At 52.7% G+C, this 21,618-nt stretch overlaps 2 protein-coding genes and 2 long non-coding RNA genes across 8 annotated transcripts in view; 1 reads left to right on the top strand and 3 right to left on the bottom strand.

Annotated features, from left to right (window-relative positions):
- CAPN14 (calpain 14) overlaps positions 1–879 on the bottom strand; it is a 74,597-nt gene extending 73,718 nt beyond the window's left edge. Inside the window, 1 exon segment of the mRNA XM_057497550.1 lies at positions 602–879. Within this exon segment, the coding sequence (XP_057353533.1) occupies positions 602–879 (278 nt within the window).
- Positions 22–21,618, top strand: part of EHD3 (EH domain containing 3) — a 25,367-nt gene continuing 3,770 nt past the window's right edge. The window contains exons 1-5 of the mRNA XM_057497296.1: positions 22–1,271; positions 10,638–10,814; positions 14,596–14,693; positions 18,978–19,390; positions 20,033–20,197. Of these exons, the coding sequence (XP_057353279.1) occupies positions 1,045–1,271; positions 10,638–10,814; positions 14,596–14,693; positions 18,978–19,390; positions 20,033–20,197 (1,080 nt within the window). The 5' untranslated portion in view covers positions 22–1,044. The remainder of the gene's footprint in view (positions 1,272–10,637; positions 10,815–14,595; positions 14,694–18,977; positions 19,391–20,032; positions 20,198–21,618) is intronic.
- LOC130682614 (uncharacterized) lies at positions 1,283–14,612 on the bottom strand. Its single transcript, XR_008995892.1, has 3 exons — positions 14,258–14,612; positions 12,060–13,972; positions 1,283–2,376 (listed from the first exon to the last, which is right to left on the bottom strand). It is a non-coding gene; the product is annotated as an uncharacterized LOC130682614 (long non-coding RNA).
- The window catches only part of LOC118921658 (uncharacterized), a 19,863-nt gene continuing 12,933 nt past the window's right edge, over positions 14,689–21,618 (bottom strand). The window contains exons 1-4 of one of the 5 annotated variants that reach the window (XR_005028445.2): positions 17,435–18,967; positions 17,049–17,147; positions 15,702–15,997; positions 14,717–15,101 (exon numbers count right to left, since the gene is read on the bottom strand). This is a non-coding gene — a long non-coding RNA (uncharacterized LOC118921658). Of the gene's footprint in view, positions 15,102–15,701; positions 15,998–17,048; positions 18,968–21,618 lie in introns of those variants that run through there. The other 4 variants (XR_008995890.1, XR_005028444.2, XR_005028447.2 and 1 more) reach the window with 4 other exon arrangements.

Raw genomic sequence — 21,618 nt, 5'->3', positions numbered from 1 at the left:
GGTTTTGCCTGTTTTATTAGAAGGAATGAACACTTGGATGAATGAATGAATAAATGAATGGGAATGGTTTTGACTTCGCCCTAGAACTAGCAAAAAGTTTGGGTAATGGCAGTTTCAGTCATTGTGTATAGCCTGATATTGGACTCTTTTTTCCATGCCCTTGGAAAAATATTCCCAACTACTACAGTACCTGTCTTCTTAAGAAACTGAACTCAGTATCAAAGGAAAGTCTATTCAAAACCAGGAAGTGTGGAGCAGGTAGAATCTGTCTTCGAAATTGTCCCTGAGAGGGCGCTGTTCCCAAACCAAACCTCTAGAGGCCTGGAATGAAATACCAGCGTGTCCCCGCAGGACTCAGCTCAGCATCCCTGTCTTCCCAGGCAGCGGTCGCGGGTCTCCAGGGAAGCGTCTGCCCACACTCATGGCGGCGCCCTGATCAGCTTCTCCTCGCTGCTACTGGCCGGCCGGCCCGGCCTTGCCAGTACTCGGGGACTTCCTCCGCGAGCCTGCTTCCTGCAGGGCTGGCATTTAAACCGGCGCCTGGGGCTGTGGGCTGCGGCTACGGATGCTGAGCTGTCCGCGGGCTGGGCAGCGCCGCCACCTCCCCAGAGCCGCGGCCTGGCAGGAGCGGCGCCAAAGCATCCCCTCAGTGCACTCGGGCCCGAGCAGGGAGGGGGGGTCTGCAGGGAGATCCGGGACGCCGGCATCGGACCCGGCATCTGGCAGTTTAATTGCAGGTTTGACTTCATTTCCAAGATCGCAACTCTCCTGCCCAGCCACATTATATTTGCCCTCCCTCCGGCCTTGGTTGCTGGATGAGGCAGGAGCTGAGCTTGGTCCCAGGAGCTTGGACAGAGCGCCTTCCCCGCCGTGCGCCATCGCCCTAGGGATCTCGAGCCGCGCGCCCCGGCCATGGTGCGGCTGAGCCCCGCGCTCGGGTGAGGCGGCGGCGCAGCTCGGAGCCCGAAGGGCCAGCCCTGCGGGGCGCCTTCCCCAGGAGCCCACGGCGCCGGGACTGCGCGCGGGGGACGAGCGGCGGCCGCGATGTTCAGCTGGCTAGGTTCCGACGACCGCCGGAGGAAGGACCCCGAGGTCTTCCAGACGGTGAGCGAAGGGCTCAAGAAACTCTACAAGGGCAAGCTGCTGCCGCTGGAAGAGCATTACCGCTTCCACGAGTTTCACTCGCCCGCCCTGGAGGATGCCGACTTCGACAACAAGCCCATGGTCCTACTGGTGGGCCAGTACTCCACTGGGAAGACCACCTTCATCAGGTGAGCCAGCCCCCGCAGCCCACCCTGCCTTCCAGAGCTGAGGCCCTCCCATCCACTCCCAGTGTCCCCTCCTGCCCTTGGACAAATAGGGAGTCTTCAGTTGAAGGCTCAGAAGAAATCCTTGTCTGCATGTGCCCAAAGCTTACCCGGCAATTTCATTGCTGGTCTCCTGCCCTGTCCTGCCCAGTGCCCCTCCACTGTACTTAGCTCAGTGGTCAGTTTGAAGTGGTAAAGTTCAATTCCATCCTTACTCTCCCCATTTTATGGATGATGAAACTGAGGCCTGGGAGGCACAAGTGAGAAAGCTCCTTATGCTGGTGTGGGTGTCTTACACCCCCACTTTTTAGGGACCTGCCACATGGACAGAACCACTTCCCTTGCCTTTTAAAGGACTCAGCCACTCACATGGGGGCTTTACAGTTGCAGCTGAGGACATGGGCTGGGGATCCTGTGCTCTTCTGCCTGGTCATTCCACTTGTCCTCTTACCAGTTTCCTTCTCTGGACAGAGCTCCTACACTCTTGGAGTTTGGACAGAAGCAGTGTCCAAAAGTGGAGTGCTTTTTCCTTTGCCCTTGTTTGATCTTAACGGCCCAGTAATAATATTAATGTCTTTTAGAGGTGGAAGGGATATTGGCAATGGTCTCATCTAGCCTTTTAACTTGGAGAGAATCGAGGGAGGCCGCCTAGGATGCTGGTCCTAACTTCATGGAAGGAGATGCTTGGCTAAAAGCCTGTAACTTTGAGGTTGAATCATCCATTCCCTTGAATTTCAGAATTCTGGGGCTAGAGGGAGCCTCAAGAAGTCAATTTGTGCACCTTACATTCAGAGATGTCCATATATTGTCCACCAGAGTGATGAGAATCCTTCCTACCTTTAGAGGACAGGCTTCTTTCTCTTCAGTCCTCCATCCATAGAGCCCTCAAGGCCATTTCCTTGGCCTCAGGTAGCACCATTGCCAAGCTGAGGGTGCCTGTGCCTGCTGTGTAGAGTCAGGCTCCTTCTGTGCGTTGATGGGAGCAGAGTCCCCAAAGCCAGTGGTGCTCATCTCCTCCAAGTTTCAAAGCAGTTGTGCTCTTGTTTCCCTTCAGCGACTATTTCAGCACCTGCAACATGCAAAGCATTAGGCTTTCTTTGGCAAGGAAGGCAGAAAAGATAGCAGTCTAGTTACTGTTTTTCTGCTAAGGTTATAACACAAGCCTTCTGGGAGCAGTGCAAGCACCAGGCTAACAGGTCCTGTCTGAATAGAGCACCAGATCCAGTTTGCCCCTGTGGGGTGGACAGCCTTGGGCTGAGCAGCTTTGAGAGGCTGAGTGACTTCTGAAGAAGTTTAGTACCAGAGGGCCAGAGGCCTGCTGGCTCTTGGATTATTTTATATTGTTGGAACTACAAAGGCCCTTAAAAAGTTCAAGGCCTCCTTTGAAAGTCTGATGAAAGTTGTGAACCTATCTTTAGAAAAATGCAGATATCTTCCAAATTTACATACAATCTTGGGGGTCCAAGATGGGGAAAAAATCCATCTCTTCTGTTTTATTAAACACCCATTGTTGCCAAAGGCACTTCAGAGCTACCTAGGTATTCTGTACAAGGTTTGCTTTGTAATCCGTGTCATCCACCTGGCCTGGTTTACGCCCCACAGGAAGTGCAAGCCATTTACAGATGCTGCCCTCTCATGCCTTCCCTGGCCTCTGGGCACACCTTGGTTATAACCAGTAGTACTTAGAGCTCCTCCTTCCTGTTGTGCAAGAACTTAAAACCCTGCCTTAGCTTCCTGGGGTCTTGCCTGGGGTCTCAGCTACAGGAGGGGAAATGGGGAAAGGCGAGTGTCCCTAGGGGCAAGATCTGGAGCAGCAGACAGGTTTAATGCCTCTTGTCTAAGACACTCCTGGCTGTGCCTGAGTCATGCTAGCTGTTAACTGGGTCTAAGAAAGTGGCAGAATCGAGTTGCCATAGATTATTCCTTATCTGAGAGAGACAGGAAGGCTGGGAAAGGCAGCTCCCTCTTCTTTCTTATCCTCCAAGTACAAGAGTTCTTCCTCCCCACTCATGCCAGTAACTGAATTTAGCTCATGCATCAAAAGCTGTTTCCCCATGAGGAAGAGTCTGCCAGCAGGGTTGGAGGGGTGGTTGCACAGGGAAGCCCTCCATAACCAAATTACAAATTTTCCTTCCTCCTTATTAAATCCACTGAACATTTTTTTTTTTCCAAATCGGAAAATGCAGACAAAAATAAATTTGAGGAAGAAGAGAAAAATCACCCGTAATCCCACGACTCAGGGGAAACCATTTTCAATATAATATACATACATTTATCTCTCCAGCACTCTTAGATATTTTTAACCCAGTTGAGATCATGTCATAATGTAATTTTGTATTTCCCTTAGAGCATGAGCATTTCCTGTGTAAATTTAAAAATCTTTGTAAGCATTATTTTTTAAGAGCTGCATATTTCACTGTATGTACATGCAATTATTCATTTAACCAACCTACTTCCTTTGAATGTTTTAGGTTGTTTCTAAATGTTTTGCTGCTGTAACATCACTCTGAATACCTCTGTGCATAATATTTTCCCACATACTAGACTGTTTTCCCCGAGATTCCCAGAAGTGAAATCACTAGGCCAAAGGTTGCACAGCTTTGGTATTTAAAACATTTTTTTTACTTTTCAGTATTAGTATTAAGAGTCACATTTCTGAATTGCTTTTCAAGAGGGTATGTTGATACAAAAGCCTTTCCCCAAAGCGATGAAGGCTCCCTTTGGAGCTGCTGAGTGCGTCCAGGTGCAGATCTCAGCATGCTTTTGCCTCTATGCCCTCTTGCATCCCTGCTTCTTGCCTTAAGCACAGTGATTCACATCGCTGCCCCTGGCCTGGACCTGTGAGAGGCCTTTCCTTTGGAAACAAAGAGTTGCCTCTTGACTCCCAGGCCTTTGGCCTTTTGCCTTCTGAGTGCCCATCCACTTTCAGTTATATGTACTTGCCACAGAGTCTATTTCTTGTCTCAGGAAGAACATGCCGAGAAAGACATGCTTCTAATAACTAATTAATGTGCTGTGATCTCTGCCTGAAATAACTTCCCTGGCCTAAGGCCCAGCAACCCAGAGTAATAAAATAAACAATAAATTGGCCTGGTGACTGCTCCCTCCAACACAGGCTGCCTCTTCCCAGTACAGAAGCGCTGTGTCCCTCTGGCCCTGGCAGCTCTTCCTCCTGCCTCTGCTGTCTGCTCCCTTCTCTCTTCCTCTTGCTGGCATGCAGCCTCGAATCCCTCCTGCCTTGCTCCATTTGGCCCCCTGAGCATGGAGGTGACTAGCTGGCTGCTCCACGGGCTGAGGAAGGCCTGAGAATTCTGAGCTGTAAGGGAGGCCTCACTGGACCACAGTCAAGCTAAAGTAGAGGATCTGGCAATTGGGCGTTGGGCCCGGGGCGGCCTGCGTCTCCACAGGGAGGTCTGAGCTGGTCCTGAGCATTGCGTGGCCCTTCTATAATGTGACTTGGACTCTAGTGTACGAGCACATGGGGGGCTGCTGGGGCAGGGGACGGGGGGACACTACTCTGTGGCCCCTTTTGACACCCCCCCCTCTTCTTCAAGGGGCTGTTCATCCTCCGCTGAAGGTGAGTCAGCATTTGCCTGTGGTTGCATGCGCTGTCATCACACCCTGGCATCCCTGACTGCCAGGCCTCAGCCCCAGCATTACAGCCTCCCCAGTCCCAGGAAAGATGAGTCTCTGGAAAGCTGAGGGACTAGAGAAAGGGGCCACCTTTCCCAGTAGACCCACTGACCTCTGCAAGGTCCATCCTGTAAGCCACAGTCCCTGCTACACCTCTCCTGTCCTCCCTCTGAAGTCAATGGATGCCCATTTCCTTTCAGGGCTCTGATCTGCTGTCCCCAAGTGGGACTGTGTGAAAATGCACCCTCCTCTTACAAGGCCTGTGTGTTACTCAAGGGAGCAGACAGGCCTATGCCAGAGGACATGGGTCCACCTGTCCCAGGTCCAGCTTCAGCTCTGCCTTGAAAGTCAGTGTGTGAGGGTCGGCAGGGGAAGCATTTACTGGGAGGAGAAGGATGTCTGGAGAAAGGGCTCCCTCCATTCCCCACTGGTGGCAGAACAAGGCATGGGAAGCACGCAGGCCAGCTCAACAGAATCCAGGCTCCACCGGCACCAGCCAAGAGGCCTTGCTAGGAAGGTCTAACCTTTCTGAACCTCAGTTTTCTGACACATGAACAGTAAACTGTCTCATAGGGTTGCCTCAGGATTAGGAGGGGAAAGATCCAATGTAGTGCCACCTATGTTCTAGGCACTGCGCTTGGGCTCCCCTCTTTCTAGCTGATTCTTTCCCTACAGGCTTAGAGGCTGGCCCTCGGGACCTCCCATAGCAGAGGGGCTGAGGGGATCTTGCCTCCACCATGAAGGGCTGGAGGAGGAGCATGAGGCTGAACTCTGTGGGCAGTGCCGGGGAGTGGACTGGGCAGGCGTGACAGTCTGACCACTAGTCCCCTTTGTGCTGGGGTCACTTCATCCCATGGCGGAGGCTGCTGTGTGCAGGGACAGTGGAGCACAGAGCTGACTCAGACCTCAACTCAGCCATCAGGTCTCCCTTTACTGTGTCAGTTTATGTCTGTGGGCTGCTCTATGGGCTCCCTAGATCCTCGTGAGGCCGACAGGGCCGGTATTATTGTCTTGACCTCATTTCCAAGCTGAAGTACCCAAGGCTGAGAGACATAAAAGATATGGGTATATAACACAAATACCTGTAATGCAAGGCAGAAAGTGGTATTTGCCTTTACAAGTCTGCAAGTTAAGAGCTATGTGATTTTCAGGGAAGAGAATGAGAACCTCAGGAATGAGATGTAGGTGAGAATTAATCAGTTAAGGCCTCATAGAGGAGGCACTGGAACTGGATATGGAGTAGGTAGAAATGCACTGAGTACTTACAGGCAACAAGGAGGTGTTGTTTTTCTCTATTATCTCTGCCAGTATGAAAACATGTCTCGTAGAGACTTTGCTTTTCCCAAATTCATGTGTATCATCTCAAAATCTTCATTCTGAACTACTTAGAAACCAGGTATTATCCCCATTTTAAACACAGGGGAAACTGAGGCAGTGGCTCTCAAGCAACTTGTCCAAGGTCATATCAGCAATGGAGCAGCGGCCGTGAAGGCACATCCCTCCACCAAGCTGCGGCAGAGGGCATAGCGCAAGGCCTCCGGAGACACTCTCTGTGAACCCGGCCCCTCTTCCCTGCCTTGGATGCCATCCCAGCAGCAGCCTCAGGTCTGGCCCCACTGCTGCAGAGATGGGTACTTGGAGGCAGACTGAGTTAAGATTCGTGGCTCCATGCCTTACCTGGGGTGCTGAGGTCACCAGTAAAGCAGGCCACATGCTTAGATTGCCAGCCAAGCAGGACACCAAAAAAATAAGGAATATGTTAGGAAACAATTTGCTTAAGAAAATATGAAGAAAAGTAGTTGTGGGGAAAATCTGAATTGCATTGGACTTCCTTACTAGTTTATGGTTCAGTATTTATTTACTTTGCATTGGATGGCAAGGGAAGGGGACACTAAAATCTCTTCAGCTCTTACAGTCTCTGAGTATTTTTATTTGGCCTGAAATTTAGGCAACCTCTATCTCAATCCACTTAACTAAGAAACTGAAACAATGCTGCCATCCCCACGGTGCTCCTAGGACCAACTAGGTGGCATAACTTGGGTAAAGGTCCCTGTACAACACCTGCCACCCAACGGGTGCTCAGCCTGCCTATCCCTCCTCCTTTGTGTCCACCAAAGCTGTTCCCACCCAGGCTTGAATTAACTTTTCCTTTTTTACACTGCTGTGGGAATGTTTTAGCCTGGAACAGAGGCAATCTGTATCATTCCCCATAGAGAGGCAGTGATGAGATCCTTAATAGGGTTTCCTTTCTGGGCACAGTGGTGGCTTTGTTAAGGGGGCACCCAGTGCTGCAAGCCAGATCCAAATGTCCCTGAGAATTTACCCAGCCCTGGGTTCTCTGCTTGGCCTGACTGCATCCCTGGACTAGCTTAGCTGGTGGCTTCATTGCACTTTGTGTTTCTCCAGACCCATGTGTGGTCAGCAAATCTGGGGTCATGTGGGCTTAGCCTAGATGCCAGGGCAGCAGAAGGCCCAGCCTCCAGGCCCTTGCTCAGCCTCAGGGCTGTGGCTCCAGAACATCTTGGAAAGTGGTCCCTGTTATGCTGGGAAGCATCACCCTTTGTCCACTGCTGGTACACCGCATCTCTCAGGGATGGAATCTGAGACGCCTGTGTCTGGAAGACACCTCATCACTGACCTTTAGCCCCATTCAAGCTGGGCATTCTCAAGGCTGCCTCAGAATTGTTTCTTTCCATGCTTCTCTATTTCAGCCATCCCTAAAGCCTTTGGTGGTGACCCCACCCTCCTCCTGCCTCAGACCTCACACTTGCCACAGCCCTGCGGGGCCCACTTAGGGCTTCTCACCCAAGCACTCATGGGGAAAGATGCTCCACGAACACAGCCAGAATGCATGGGGTTGCCCTGGCTCAGTGTTGGTTCTCATGAAACTGCTTCAAGTTCCAAGAATGTCCTTGCAGAGCCAGTGGGCCTGGGGCCTGCTCCAGTCACCTGACAGCAGCAGCTTTTGCATATACTACATCCCACTCATGGAGGCTGTGAACTCCAAGGGCAGGTGTTTATGGAGATGAGTACATTCCTGGGTTTGTGGGCTCTAAAGGCCCTAGCCTTTCCCCCAAGACCTGGCCCCTGGCCAGCCTCCTGCCAAACTATATTCCTTTGTGGCCTTCTTGTGCCATTCCTTGTTCTAGTCCCATCTGGGGCTCAGCCTTTTTGCATTTCTTGGTCAAGGGAGACCTATGGCAGGAAAGGAGGCAGTGAATGCAGTGGTGAAGAGCATGAATTCTCCAACTCAAGTGCCAGGATATCTTTTAGGAGTTCAAATCCTAACTCTCCCATTCACTGATTGCATAACCTGGGGCAAATTGTTTAACCTTTGTCTCCTCTACAATGGGATGGTGATCTAGGTGCCCGGTACTAGTTTAGGTGCTTAAGATCTGCAACTAATTGAAGCCTCAGACCATCCTATGAGGGTGGGTTTTCTTGTTAGGCCCATTTGATAAGGATCACAGTACTCATAAGGATCAGAGGAGATGTGCAGACAAAATGAGATAATCCAGGAGAGTTTAGAGTAGTGTCAGGCACATCAAAGGTGCCTGAGGAATCAGAGCTATTACTTCTTTACCTATTACAGAGGAAGGTCCTGAGGTTCGCAGAAGTCAAATGCCTTCTGAAGGACACATACCTCATGGTTAGAGAAACCAGGTCTGCTGGCCCAAGTCCACTGAGATTCACTGCCTCTCCCCTGAGGCCCTGACGGAAAAGGCACCAGAGAGCAGGAAGTGCTGTCCAAGTGTGCAGCTGTTGTGATTTATCCCCACCACGATCCAAGTACCAGCTTTCAAACAGTCCTCTGGCGGGTGGAAATCCTGCATTCGCACCTAGATTATTGGGCTGGGATCCTGGAGGAAGATGAGGGGCTTCTCAGGGCAACCTGAAACCCTCCATGTGGGCCCTCAGGGGTTGCCTCTGGCAGCCGCAGCTCCTGGGAGGCACTCCTAGGCTGGTCCCTGGGAGAGGGGGTCCATGGCAACCAGACTTACACTGCCCTGGACCGCAGAGCAAACCAAGAGGTGAGAGCACTTCCTGAAAGCACGAGATGGCTATGGCTGAGCCAGGAGAAGCCCCAGGGAGCCTCCGGGCAGAGCAGGACCGCTGCTCCAGGCCTGCCTTGGGGAGGCAGGGGTGGGCGGAGAGCTTGGGCCCTGGAGACGTGGCCTGCAGTCTCAGCTCTGCCCTGACCTTCTGTGGGCCCTGAGCAGCTCTCTGGCAGGAACTGCCTCAGTTGAACAGCGAGGGATTTGGTGTTAGACTGGTATAGCTTTGGGTTCCAGCTCCACGACTAGCTGTTTAGCATGGGGAAGAGCAGGTAACCTTTCTGTGCCTCAGTTTCCTCAGCACCTAGCTATAGGGCTGCTGTGAGGCCCAAAGGGGTTAATGTTCTCGAAGTGATTCACATGATGTCTGGCATATGGAAATGCTACTGAGTGCCAGTGATTTCAGCAGCAAAATGAGAGGACTGGTCTAGAGCAGGGTGTCAACCTGGCTGCCCCCTAGACTAAATGGGGGACCTCCTACACAGACTGACTGATGACTAGGGCCACACCTTGAGAGAGCTGTCAGAACCTCTGGGTGGAGGGCCCAGGCACCGTTAAGCAGAGCTCCTCAGCAGCTCCGACGTGAGCTGGACTGAGGACCACTGGCCTGGGTCTCCAGGTTCCCTCCCCAACTTACAGCCTCTCTCTTGACATCTTTTCCCCCATGGGCTCTTGGGCTTTTCCCTCTGAGCATGAATGTGGGCCCTCCAGATTTAAGAGGAGGTTCTCAGCACGTGGTGAGCTCTCATGCCATGAGTCTGTGCTTTTTGGTCAGCACATTCCTGAGTTCCTTGCCCACCATGGTCTTGGAAGTCACCCTTGGGACTCTCCTTGAGCCAGTCCCAATCGAAGGCAATTAAGAGTTCCTCCCCTCAGACTGGCCTCATGCTCTTTGGACTCAAAGCTGTTCTGCGTGCCTCCCAAAGGGTCTGTTGTCCTTACATGCTGTTCTCTTCATTCTCTGGTCCCCCATTACCTTTGCTCCTGAACTTCTAAAGGGGCTGTGCAGAGGGGTGGTGGCCTCGGGCTGTCACTTCCCAGGCCTGGAGAGTAGCAAAGAGAGGTACATGCCACCTCAGGTCATGGCCTAGTACATGGCTAGGGAGTGGGACCACAGGTCCAGGATGGGATGGGGACTCACTCACTTTTCATCATGCACCCTTCACACTGTATTGTGGATGAGCTGTTTTTATATTAAATGGCTGACTATCTGGATAAATAAATAAGAACCTGTGGAAAGTCAGCAGAGTCTATGCACAGCCTAGTTCTGACCATGACTTTGAGCTGGTGCTTCAGCAGGCTAAGTGCAGTTGTAAAGTCTGCAGTACTCTCCGAAGGAATCAGTTTCATCCCATGCTTTCTGCCTGAGCCCAAATCTCGCTTTTTCCCACCACTCCTGATTCAGGGTGAGAAAAAGCTAAGCACCAGGAAGGACAGATTTGATATTTTAAGTTCATCTGAAATCCCAGCTCCCCCACAAAGGTCTTTGGATTCCAGGCTGTGAAAATCTCTCCTCCACCATGAAATCTCACTGGTCTGGACCTGCCCTCTGCCACGAGCCACATCATGGTCTGCCCAGAGTAGGCATGCCATGTTGATCTGCAACAGGAGCTATGTGTGATGACTGTGCTCTCTCCTGCAGGTACCTACTGGAACAGGATTTCCCAGGCATGCGGATTGGGCCCGAGCCCACCACTGACTCCTTCATTGCTGTGATGCAGGGAGAGGTGGAGGGCATCATCCCTGGGAATGCCCTGGTGGTGGATCCAAAGAAACCCTTCAGGAAACTGAACGCCTTTGGCAATGCCTTCTTGAACCGGTGAGTGCAGAGTTCTCTGTTCTCGAAGTTATGAGAAGTGAAAGGACATGGTGGAGTCCTGCGAGCCTCGGTGCCTTTTCCATACCTGGAGTCTCTCTTTTGTCCCTTTCTTGCTGAGAATGTAATTGAGGCAGTCGCCACTGATGAGGGGTGTGGGAACTGCAAACACCAGGCTGATTCCTCTTGAACAAGGAACAGGGAAGGGTACAACAAGTGAAGTCACATCCCCCAATTTACACCTCTCTCCAAGAAAATCAGAGAGGCTGAGGCTGCTCTATGTAGCTCCCAGCTTTTGCCTATAGTACAGAAAGGACGTGCATCCAACTGGAAGGAGGCAGAGGAAGGTTCCTCTGTTCCTGGACATTGTTCTTACTGGGCAGAAGGAACCCTGGACTTAAGGTGAAGCCCTGAGTTTGAGCACTGACTCTCCTAGTGAACTCACTATGTGACCTTGCACAGAATACCTCCCCTTCCCTGGGACAAGTTTCAGCCTGCAGACATGAGGGTCATTGTGTCAAGTTCACTGGAGAAAGCTCTAAGGAATGCTTGGCAGGCTGACCCAGCCCTTTCCATTATTATTCTGTTTAACTAGAATGAAGGCTGGTTTCCTGATCACACTAATTATACAGATCACACCACAATTTTGCATGTGTATTGGAGGTATTTAGGGTAAACACTGTAGGCTTCAGCAGCCAGACCTGCATTCAGAACCTACCAAATACCACCCCAGATCTTAAATGACCTAACTTCTTTGTGTCTCACTTGACCCATCTGTAAAATAGGATAATAGTAATTAACCTCCTCTAAGGCAGGAGGATGAATGTGGCCTTTGTGGAAAAGTTGGCACTTGATGTGGGTGTTTAGTGATGAGTGAAATGATACTGAAAGGGTGAAAAAAAAGAAAAGAAGGACATTCCAGGGAGAGAAAACTGAAAAACAAACAAAACCAAGCAGGAGGAATGAAAGAATGTGGCTTAATGCAGGAAGCCTGCGACAGAATATACATGGCACCATGAGGCCTGTGCTCTCTGGGAGTGCTCAACAGCGGAGACGACAGCCGTGCAGATGGGCTGCTGCCCACTGGAAGGTCAGCAGGGAGCAGGGGAAGCCCCCTCCCAGCACCACCAGCTGGTGGCTGCACCCAGACGTCTGCTCCCATCTGGGTGCCACCTGCCAGGGGTCCTACATCACATCCCTCCATCACCCCACCCCTTCTCCAGGGTGTTCCAGGGCCTCTCCACTCACCTCAGCCTTCTCTTTCGGCAGATGATCTTAATTCCTACTCCAGGGAAAATAGCGGTCAGTGTCCCTGGATTCCATGTACTTGGGTTTTTTTAATCTGTCCATGAACTGAGTTCGTTTGCCTCTGTCCTCGCCTCCTTCTCCCCAGAAGCCGTCTTCTCTTTCTCCTCAAGGTCCAACGCCTCCCTTCCTCTGGGCTGAGCTTGGGGGCCAGCTTCTCAGGGACTCGCACCACCGATCAGTCCCTCTCCTGATGGCGTCACCCTCCTTGGCTCCCCCCTCCACAGGGAATGTCTCCGCTTGAAACCCAACAGCAGGCCCTATTCACTCTCACCATTCTTGTTTTCCTTTCATAGCCATGTTTCTTGGCTTCACCCCCTGACTTCTTCCTGTTGCCCAGCCTGGGGAATAACTATGGTGTGAAGGCCACCATGACCTCCTAGTGATCATAAGCAGTAGGCACTTCCCATCCTTCCCTTACCCACCTCTCTTTGGTGTTTGTCTTTCTCAACCACCATCGCCTCTCTGCTCCTTGACCCTGCCTCCCTGGCTGGATCCTTTCCAGTGTCCCCTGGTCCTCTTTTTCTCTGGCTCCTGTGACCTGGTGTCACCATCAGTCAGGCCTGTCCTCAGTCCCAGCCCTTCTCACCACACAAACTAGCCTGGGTGACACCACAGCTATGGCCACAGCCCCACGCAAACAACCACCTGCTGCTCAGCAAAAGGCGGCCTTGCCTCAGAATACTGGGATATACCGCTGGGCCCAAGGACCAGCATGTGGCTGGGCCTCATGCACAATGGAAACCATGGGCATCAATAGGACAGGAGGTGTGTCACTCACTCTTCTAGCCCCATTACCTAGCCAGTGCCAGGCACATAGCAGGCACTTCATAAATATTTGTCAAACCGAGCTGGACATGCTGACAACCACCATATCTAACGGAGTCACTCTTTTGCTTAAGACATTCCAATGGATTTCTATTACCCTCGTTATAAAATCTGAATTTTTTAAATGTGGCTTTCAGGGCCCCTGCCACCCTGGCCAGCACCATCTCCGGCCACTCCAGCCTTCCTGCTGTCACCTGAGTGATGTGTGCCCCCTGGGGTGGGCCATCCTATCTCCCTCCCTCCCTCATTGTCCTGCTGCATTTGTCCTGCTTGAGGTCGTCTCCCAGGGCTGCCATAACCACCCACCACAGGGAGACTTACAACAACACAAAACAATCGTCCCATAGTTCTGGAGGGGAGGCAGGGTCTGCGGTCAGGGTGTTCGCAGGGCCGTGCTCCCATGGGAGCCCTGAGAGGAGGGCCTCCCTCAGCGCTCTCAGCTTCCAGTCACCCCAGGGGTTCCTGGCTCATCTGGCTTGGGAGCCTGCCCCCGTATCTCGTGGCCACCTCCCCTCATGCACACGCATCTGTGGCTCCTCAAGGGGCTCTCCCGTCTTACAAGTCAGACGGGCTTAGAGGCCCACCCTACTCCAGTTTGACCTCATCTTAACTAATTGCATCTACAACGACCCTATTTCCATGTAAGACCATCATATCTGAGCTCCTGGGGATTAGGGCTTCAACAGATATCTTTGGGGGACACTTTTCAGCCCACAGCACTGCTTGTCCCTCGTGAGCCCTTATCTCCGTCTGGAATGCGGCTTCTCTGCACCACACACACATGCAGTCTGGCTTCCCACCGGCACCCATCGGCCTGGCAAATGCTGGTCATCTGTTGAAGTCATGGTTCAAGTGCCACCTCCTCTGGAAGCCTTCCCTTGCCCCCTCTTTCATTTCTTCCATGTGTCCCTTGCTCCTCACCTAACCAGCATCTCTGCAGCCCTCTCACTGGGTAGCAGAGGCTCAGTGGACCTGGGATAGTAGAACATTTCTTGGCTTCCACCAAAAACAGCACATAAGAGAGAAGGCTGGAAATAAGAAGGATCTAAGGTTTAACAATTTATGTTTTGAGATTTAAATATAACACTAAACATTTCTTTGAATGAGTCTTGACTGCTATCCTGACGGTTATGTTTGGTATTTGGATGACCCTTCAGAATACCAAATATATGTTCCTGGGTCGTGTGACCCACTTATCAAGGCCAGCTCTGCTGCCTCCTCCAGGAAGCCACCCCTGGAAGCCATCTCTCCACTTCGGATCTCCCCAGCCCTTCGCCCGACAGCCCTCAGGGTGCTGGTCCCACGGCACTCACTGTGGCTGCCCGTGTGCACGCCTCCTCTTCCCATCAGACTGTGTGCCTTGGGGTCAGGGATCCGGGTCTGGACATCTTGGTGTCCTTGGCAGCAGGGGTTCTCAAACATAGGACCACGGCTCCTCAGGATCACCCATGGAGCTTTTCCTCAAAGGACAGGTCCTAGACCCACTGCTGGGGCTGAGTCTGGTCTGGGGCCTAGGAGTCTGAACGGAAAGGTGCCAGGCTTCTGAACTTCTGCCCCAGGGCAGGGAAGGTTGGCCGGCACCTGACACCAGGGTGTGTGAGAGGCAAGAGAAGTCAGCAGCCCCCCGCGCGTTTCCTCCCACCCCATGCAGGTTCGTGTGTGCCCAGCTGCCCAACCCCGTGCTGGAGAGCATCAGCATCATCGACACACCAGGAATCCTCTCCGGAGAGAAGCAGAGGATCAGCCGAGGTAAGCGAGGCCCCTGGTAGGACTGGCACTGGCTCATCAGGTTTATTCATTCCTCAAGAGGCATTACCATGCGCCAGGCCCTTGTTTGCTTCTGAGGTTCCAGCAGCCCCTGCCTCAGGCATCTGGCAGCTCTGCAGGGAAGGCAAATGCATGCACAGAACTGCTCCCAACAACAGGAGGATGGCAGCATGCTCTGGGGCATAACAGTGGGAGTGGGTGGGTACATGAAAGCACTCTGAAAACCGTTCACTCCAAACAGATACGGGCTACCTGCTCATGAAGGGAGGCAGCTGGGCATGGTGGGTAGGACACGGAGCTCCGGGGCCGGACTGTCAGAGTTCCAGGACTGCCTCTGACTCTTGCTAGCAGAGAGAGCTTCGCCAGGTTTCTTCGCTTCAGCTGGTTCATCTGTAAAGTAGGGGGAAATAATTCTGCCAAAACAAACCTTAGGGGTTGTTTGAAGATTGAAAGAAGTAACAGAAGAAGTTTTCTGCCTGGCACGAAGTGCCCAGTAAACATGAGGTATTTCAGATTGTCGTCATCACTGGCATTTTCTAGCTCTAAAATGCTAGACTGATGCTGTACAAGGCTCAAAATTACTGCTTCTGGCTCCCTACCCCCAGCCTCTGCTGCCACATTGTACCATGCGCCCTGGGCAAGCCCGCTGCCCTTTCTGTGCCCTGTGCTGTACCTCTGGCAAGAAGAGCAGATAAAGCCACATCCAGCCCAGTAACGGAGCCTCCGGGAAGGGAAGCTTCGGACTGACAGGAGTTCTCTGGGCAGCAGCCCCAGCTCTCTGCCGAACCGACCTTAGGTGACTGTCTGTCGCTCCCATGTGAGCCTTGGCCCTCTGTGCTCCGTACCCAGCCGGGGCAGGCACACTACCTGCCCTGAGGGATGTCTGCACCACCGGGGCGGGGCGGGGGCCAGAAACTCCTCTACCAGGAGCATGGCCTACCCAGGCCGGCACCCATTCAACCCCAGGACCCTGCAGGCAGAGCCCGTCACCTCACAGGCGGCAGACTGGTGCTCCTGAGGCTGCCCTCATGGGGCCCGGGTACTGATGCTGGCCCAGGTGCAGGCTGCTAGTACCCAAACAGGGCTGCTGTCCAGCACTCCCGAGAGTTGCCCCAGCTTCTCTCTAAAGAAGGCAGGTCTCTATGAATGGCAGGACCAGGCTCAGCCCTTTTCAGTCTGCTGCGGCCGTGTGAGTGGGTACAGCCGGCCCTGGCTGGGGGTGGACAGGGACCCCAGCAGGAGAGCCGGGCCCCTTCCTCCCTCCCATTTCACCGAGGAGGTGAAACCTGGGAAGAAGACAGGGAAGAGCAGCAGGTCAGGAGAGGCCTTGGAAACTGAGCCAACACTTCCTGTACTTGACAGCCTGTCCACATAAGTGGGACAATGATGGAAGTTCCCTTGTGAAGGATCTGGGAGCCTGGGCCCCAGGCTTCCTAACTCTGGGCTGTGTGGTGGTGCAGGGGCTGAGCAGGGAGCTCTCTGCAGCCATGGAAGGCAGGGCCCTGGGAAGGGGGTGTCTGCCTGCCTCTTCCAGCCTTTGCGAGCACCCTGGTACCCAGCCCAGAGCCCTGTGCAGGTACAGCTTGGGGGACTGTCTTGCTTTTGTTTCCCTAAACACTCTCTCCTAATGGGTCTCTACCTAAGCCCCCTCCCCCCAAACACACAAAGCCCCCAGGGTTCCATCTGGGCTCATCTTGAGTTTAGGCCTAAAGAAGATTTAGCCTGTGTCTCCTCAGGGAAGGCTCGGGAGAGCCCAGACTTGTATCGGAACCACCTGGGGGTTGGGGCAGAGGTGGCACATGTATCTACAGGGCAATGCAGCCCTGACAGTGGTTCCAGAGAGGACTCCAGCCTCTGGGGTTTTCAAGGGTGCCCAACTGGCTGTTCAGAGCCTTGGGTTTTAGAGTTACATTTTCTCTCTGAGCCTCAGTATCCCCATGTTTAACAAGAGGTAATGATACCCATCACTTGATCTTGAGAGACTCACAGATGGTAATGGAAAACAGACATCAGCTCTGGGCCCAGATCACAGTGAACTCCCTTTACCCTTTATCTGCCAGCCAGGGCCATGCATTACACAACCCCAGGGTAATCTGCGAATGGCTTCCCTTCAGTTGTGCAGTGCACAACCTATGCAAGTGTGTGTGGCAGACCTGCTTCCAGAACTCCTGCCTTCCTCAGCTCCTGTCCTAGTCCATTCTTTTCCTATTCCTCTTCCTTCTTTCCTCCCTTCGTCTTTGGCCCTCAGTGGCTGCCCACACAAACTGGGTGCTTGGATTTCCTGCCTACCCTTCCTAGCCCCTCCTACCCCACACTAAGCACTAGGTCCCACCCCACCTCTGGGAGAAGAGATGACCTCATGAGTGGCTACTCAGGCCAGTTTGTTCTCTGCCATCCTGAGTCCAGACTGTAAATGCAACTGTAGGCAAAAGTAACCTGTGATAAAAACAAGAGCTGGGAGCCTGGCTGCTGGCACTGTGTCCCCGTCCTGTGGTGATGTTGCCCTCAGCACCCCAAGAAGACCAAGAAAAATGGTGGGGAGCAGGTGGGCCAGGCATCAGACACCCTCAGGTAAAGGCTCCAGCATGCAAGGACCTCTCCATCCTTCCTCAAAATCAGCCAGAGGAACCGGTAGTTCCAGTTTATGCCTACACACATATACACCTGCACATCCACCCACACAGAAACGTGCACACAGAGCTGAACGAGCTTTTATATGGCACCTTGCCTGGGACCCTCAGAGCTCAGGGTTTGGCTGCAGCACAGATGTGGCAGTTCCTCCCTTCCTCCAGTCAGCCCAAGGCAGAACGGGGCCCCGAGGCACAGTCCTGCAGACAGCATGTAGAGCCTGACTTCCAGTCCATGTTCCGTTCACCAAGCCTCATGCCAGGCATAGGGCTGTGTCTCAGCAGAACAAAGGGGCACCGTTACCAAATCTGCACAGAGCCATCTCTGGCTCATAGCCCCTATGGGCCACATTTGGGAAAGCAAGCTGTTTCTAAAGGTTCCCCAGGCCTCAGGCTTTCCCCAGAGCCCTCAGGCCCCAGGCCAGAGCTTGGCAAAGTGTGGTCCTTGCTCGGGGTGTGGCCCCTCTGGCTGGACACGGGGGTGGGTGTCTTGGGGGAAGAAGGGAAGCAGCAGACACGCAGGAACCTGAGCCCAGGAGGTCCCGGGCCAGCACTTAGCTCAGGATGAAGATGTAGCAGGGTAGGCAGCAGAAGGGTACAAAGGCAGTTCCTGGAAGAGACAGGATGTGCCCTGTCCAGGGCTCATTAGTGGGAAGCAGCAAGGATGCAGCGCAAATGGGAGGGCTCCAGAAGCCTCCATGTCCTCCGACTTGGCAAGCGCATTTCCTGGCTGCTTCTAAGCTAGAAATCCCCCCAGGCCCCACCCTAGAAAAGCAGCCCCTCGGGCCAGTGCTCATAGCACCCCCAGTGGACTCCTGCCTGTAAAAGTGAGCCCAGCAGGGCCACAGCAGGCAAAAACCTTGCCTGGGTCACAGAACTAGGGTGGGAACTCTGTCTCCTGATTCCCTGCCCAGTGGCTTTCAGCACATTATCATCAGCTCCCAGGAAGAATCCAGCAAGTAGGCATGAGGGTCAACTCTCATCTACAAGTTTCCCTGGGGGTGGGGGACTTGGTGGGTCTAGGCTGATTCTCACATACCTGGCCTGTCTCTGGCACCCTCACTGGAGCTGGGCATGCACGCATCTAGGGGCCTCTGGGGCCCCAGACCACCTGCCTGTACCTGTGTGCCTGCCTACTTCAGAGGGTGCCTTTGGGGTGAGCTGGGTACCATGCCCCAGCAGCTGCCTCCTGTAGGCAGGCTGGCTTAGACCATCCCTAGGTGGCACTGACAAGGCCCCCTTTTGTTACTGGGCAGAGCCAGACCCTCGAAGCCCTTTCCTGGGCCCTGTCCCCTAATGGAGAGGGTCCCTTTATGTGAATGAAAAGACTAAATGGGAATAATGATGTTAATAATAACTAGTATTTACCAAGCAGCTCTTATCTGCTGGCCTCTGAGTGTATTTAGTCCTTACAATTCTACTAACTAGACACTCTTATAGGCCCATTTACAGATGAAAAAATAGACTCAGAGACACTGACTAATTTGCTTAAGGCCAAACAGTAAAAATGTAAAGGAGCCAGGATTTGAAGCCAGATCTGACTCCCAAGACCATGTTACTTCTCCAGCACCTGGCTGCCTCTCCCCAACCCCTGCCTTATGCCCCGAGGCCCCTCCGCCTGACTGTCCCTCTGTGGCAGGGTATGACTTTGCGGCTGTCCTTGAGTGGTTCGCCGAGCGGGTGGACCGCATCATCCTGCTCTTTGACGCCCACAAGCTGGACATCTCTGATGAGTTCTCGGAAGTCATCAAGGCCCTGAAGAACCATGAGGACAAGATGCGGGTGGTGCTGAACAAGGCCGACCAGATCGAGACGCAGCAGCTGATGCGGGTGTACGGGGCCCTCATGTGGTCCCTGGGGAAGATCGTGAACACCCCCGAGGTGATCCGGGTCTACATCGGCTCCTTCTGGTCCCACCCGCTTCTCATCCCTGACAACCGGAAGCTCTTTGAGGCCGAGGAGCAGGACCTGTTCAGAGATATCCAGAGTCTGCCCCGAAACGCTGCTCTGCGCAAGCTCAATGACCTCATCAAGAGGGCCAGGCTGGCCAAGGTGAGGCTGCCCCCGGAGAAGAGGGCAGCATGGGTAGGGCCAGGGGTTTGGGTAGAAGGGACAGCTGCAAGAGCTGAGGGCTGCTGCCTGCGGTCCTGAGCACTTGCCTGCCCACAGAAGAATGTCCCACAGTCACTGCATCCTGAGCATCAGCCCTGCCACCTCTGGGGAGCAGGACAGTGTGGGGGTTGCGATGACAGGCCCTGGTGTCAGGTGAGGCGGGAGCCCGCCTCCACTAACTGTGTGATTCCAAGCCCAGCAAGGCCCTTGGTCCTTCTGTGCCTGTTTCCACACCTATAAAATGAAAGGGTTGGAAGATAAAGTAGAACAAAGAATGTAGAAGTCCCAGCACTGAGAACCACAGTGCCCAGCATCCTCAGAAGGACCCAGTGTAGGTGAGGTGCTGCTATTCGCCTCCTCCTCGTCCTCATCACCAGTGTCACCATTCCTGTATCCCTGTTACTGCCTTGACCTTAACCTCCCCACAGTCTCACCTTTCCCTTTCTATGTGATACAGAAAAACAGCTGGGCACTGCAGGCAATGTGAGCACTGGAGGGCGGAGAGGAGTGAGAGCCACCCCAGAGGGAAGGAATGAATCGAGGGTCTTGATCTGAAGGTTTCTCCCGGCTCCTGTTTCCCAGGTCCACGCCTACATCATCAGCTCTCTGAAGAAGGAGATGCCCTCAGTGTTCGGGAAGGATAACAAGAAGAAGGAGCTGGTGAACAACCTGGGGGAGATCTACGGCCGGATCGAGCGGGAGCACCAGATCTCGCCCGGGGACTTTCCCAACCTGAAGAGGATGCAGGTAAGCAGGGTCTGGGGCTCCGGGACAAAGGCCAATGTCACAAGAGCGGGCCAAGCAGCCTGAGTTTGAAGGAGCAACCCTTGGATGCCCAGATGGAAACTCAACCCAAAACCAGAAGGCAGGAAGATGGCCCCAGATCTGTCCTCCCTGCTGGTCTATCACTGGCCCAGCAGGGGTCGTAGCCAGGCCTGGGGAGAAACACAGAGCCCCAGTGCTCCCAGTGGGCAGAGGTGTTGCATGATGTTCGGGGTCTGATACCTTCAGTTTATGACCTTCCCCGGTCACAGCCACCACAGGCTTAGAATCCCCACCATGTGATGTGAAATGGGACAAGCCGCCTGACAAGGGCTATCCTTGCCCATTACCTCTTACATTTACCTCTGAGCTCCCTCTTGGGAGTGATCTGGGACACAAGCCAGGGAGAAGCACAGGTCCGCACAGGACCTTGACGTCTTTGGGGCACACTGTGGGCCCCTCTCTTGGGCCAGGGACCACTGCACATGGTTTCTCATGTTACTCCCCAAAGCAGTCCACTGAGGAAGATGTTTTGATCCTCCCTTTACAGATGAACAAACTAAAGTTTCAAAGGTAATTCACCTTTGCAGTTAATTGCCTGCAGTTTTCTGCACATAGTGTTCACATAAGCTGTTATTAGAATTGCCCAGAGCAGTCCCTACAGTCTGAGCAAGAGACCGCCATACCACACTGACCAGATCTTCTCTGGGCCTCTGTCTCCATCTATACACTGACGTCCAGAAGCACCCACCTTAGATGGATGTCCAGAGCATCAACGAGAGAAATTTGCAAGGCATTTAGCACAGAGCCTGGCACAGACTATGCCCTTAAAATACAGTAGCAAGTTAGGTTAGACGTCACCACTGGTGATGGGCTGGGTGATGGGCACAAGGGACCTACCTCTCTGTACAACTTTTTCAACTTCTCATGATTCTATAATGATTTAAAAAGAAAAAAGTCTGAAGAATTAGGGAAATAGTGTACACCTGAAAGCATTATAATATTATACCAACTATACTTCAATCAAAAAAATTTCTTAAGACTTATAAAATAAGAGAAAAAAACAGCAGCAGATGTAGTAGTGATATTGTTTTTGTTATTGTTGCTGATTTTGATCTTTAGCTTGGGAACCAGTTTCTTAGCTTCAGACTGGGATTTCAGAGCATCATTATAGTCCCAAATAGGCATTTTTAGTTTCCTATGTGGTAAAATAAAAATAAAAATAAAATACCTTCAGAGTAAGCCTTTGCTCATAGATCAATGCATTCCCATCACCAACTACCACTAGCCAGTCACTAATTTCAGAATTACTTTTAATGTAATTTGGGTTTCTCAATCAGTTGTGGCTTGGAATACTTCAACTTTCAGTTTCTCTTTCTGTTAAGAATTTAATGGTCTGTAAGCCC

The sequence above is a fragment of the Manis pentadactyla genome, chromosome 2 (assembly GCF_030020395.1).
Source record: "Manis pentadactyla isolate mManPen7 chromosome 2, mManPen7.hap1, whole genome shotgun sequence".
In the NCBI taxonomy this organism is placed as follows: Eukaryota; Metazoa; Chordata; class Mammalia; order Pholidota; family Manidae; genus Manis; species Manis pentadactyla.
Note: the sequence above shows the minus strand (reverse complement) of the source record. Positions and strands in the feature narration are given on the sequence as shown.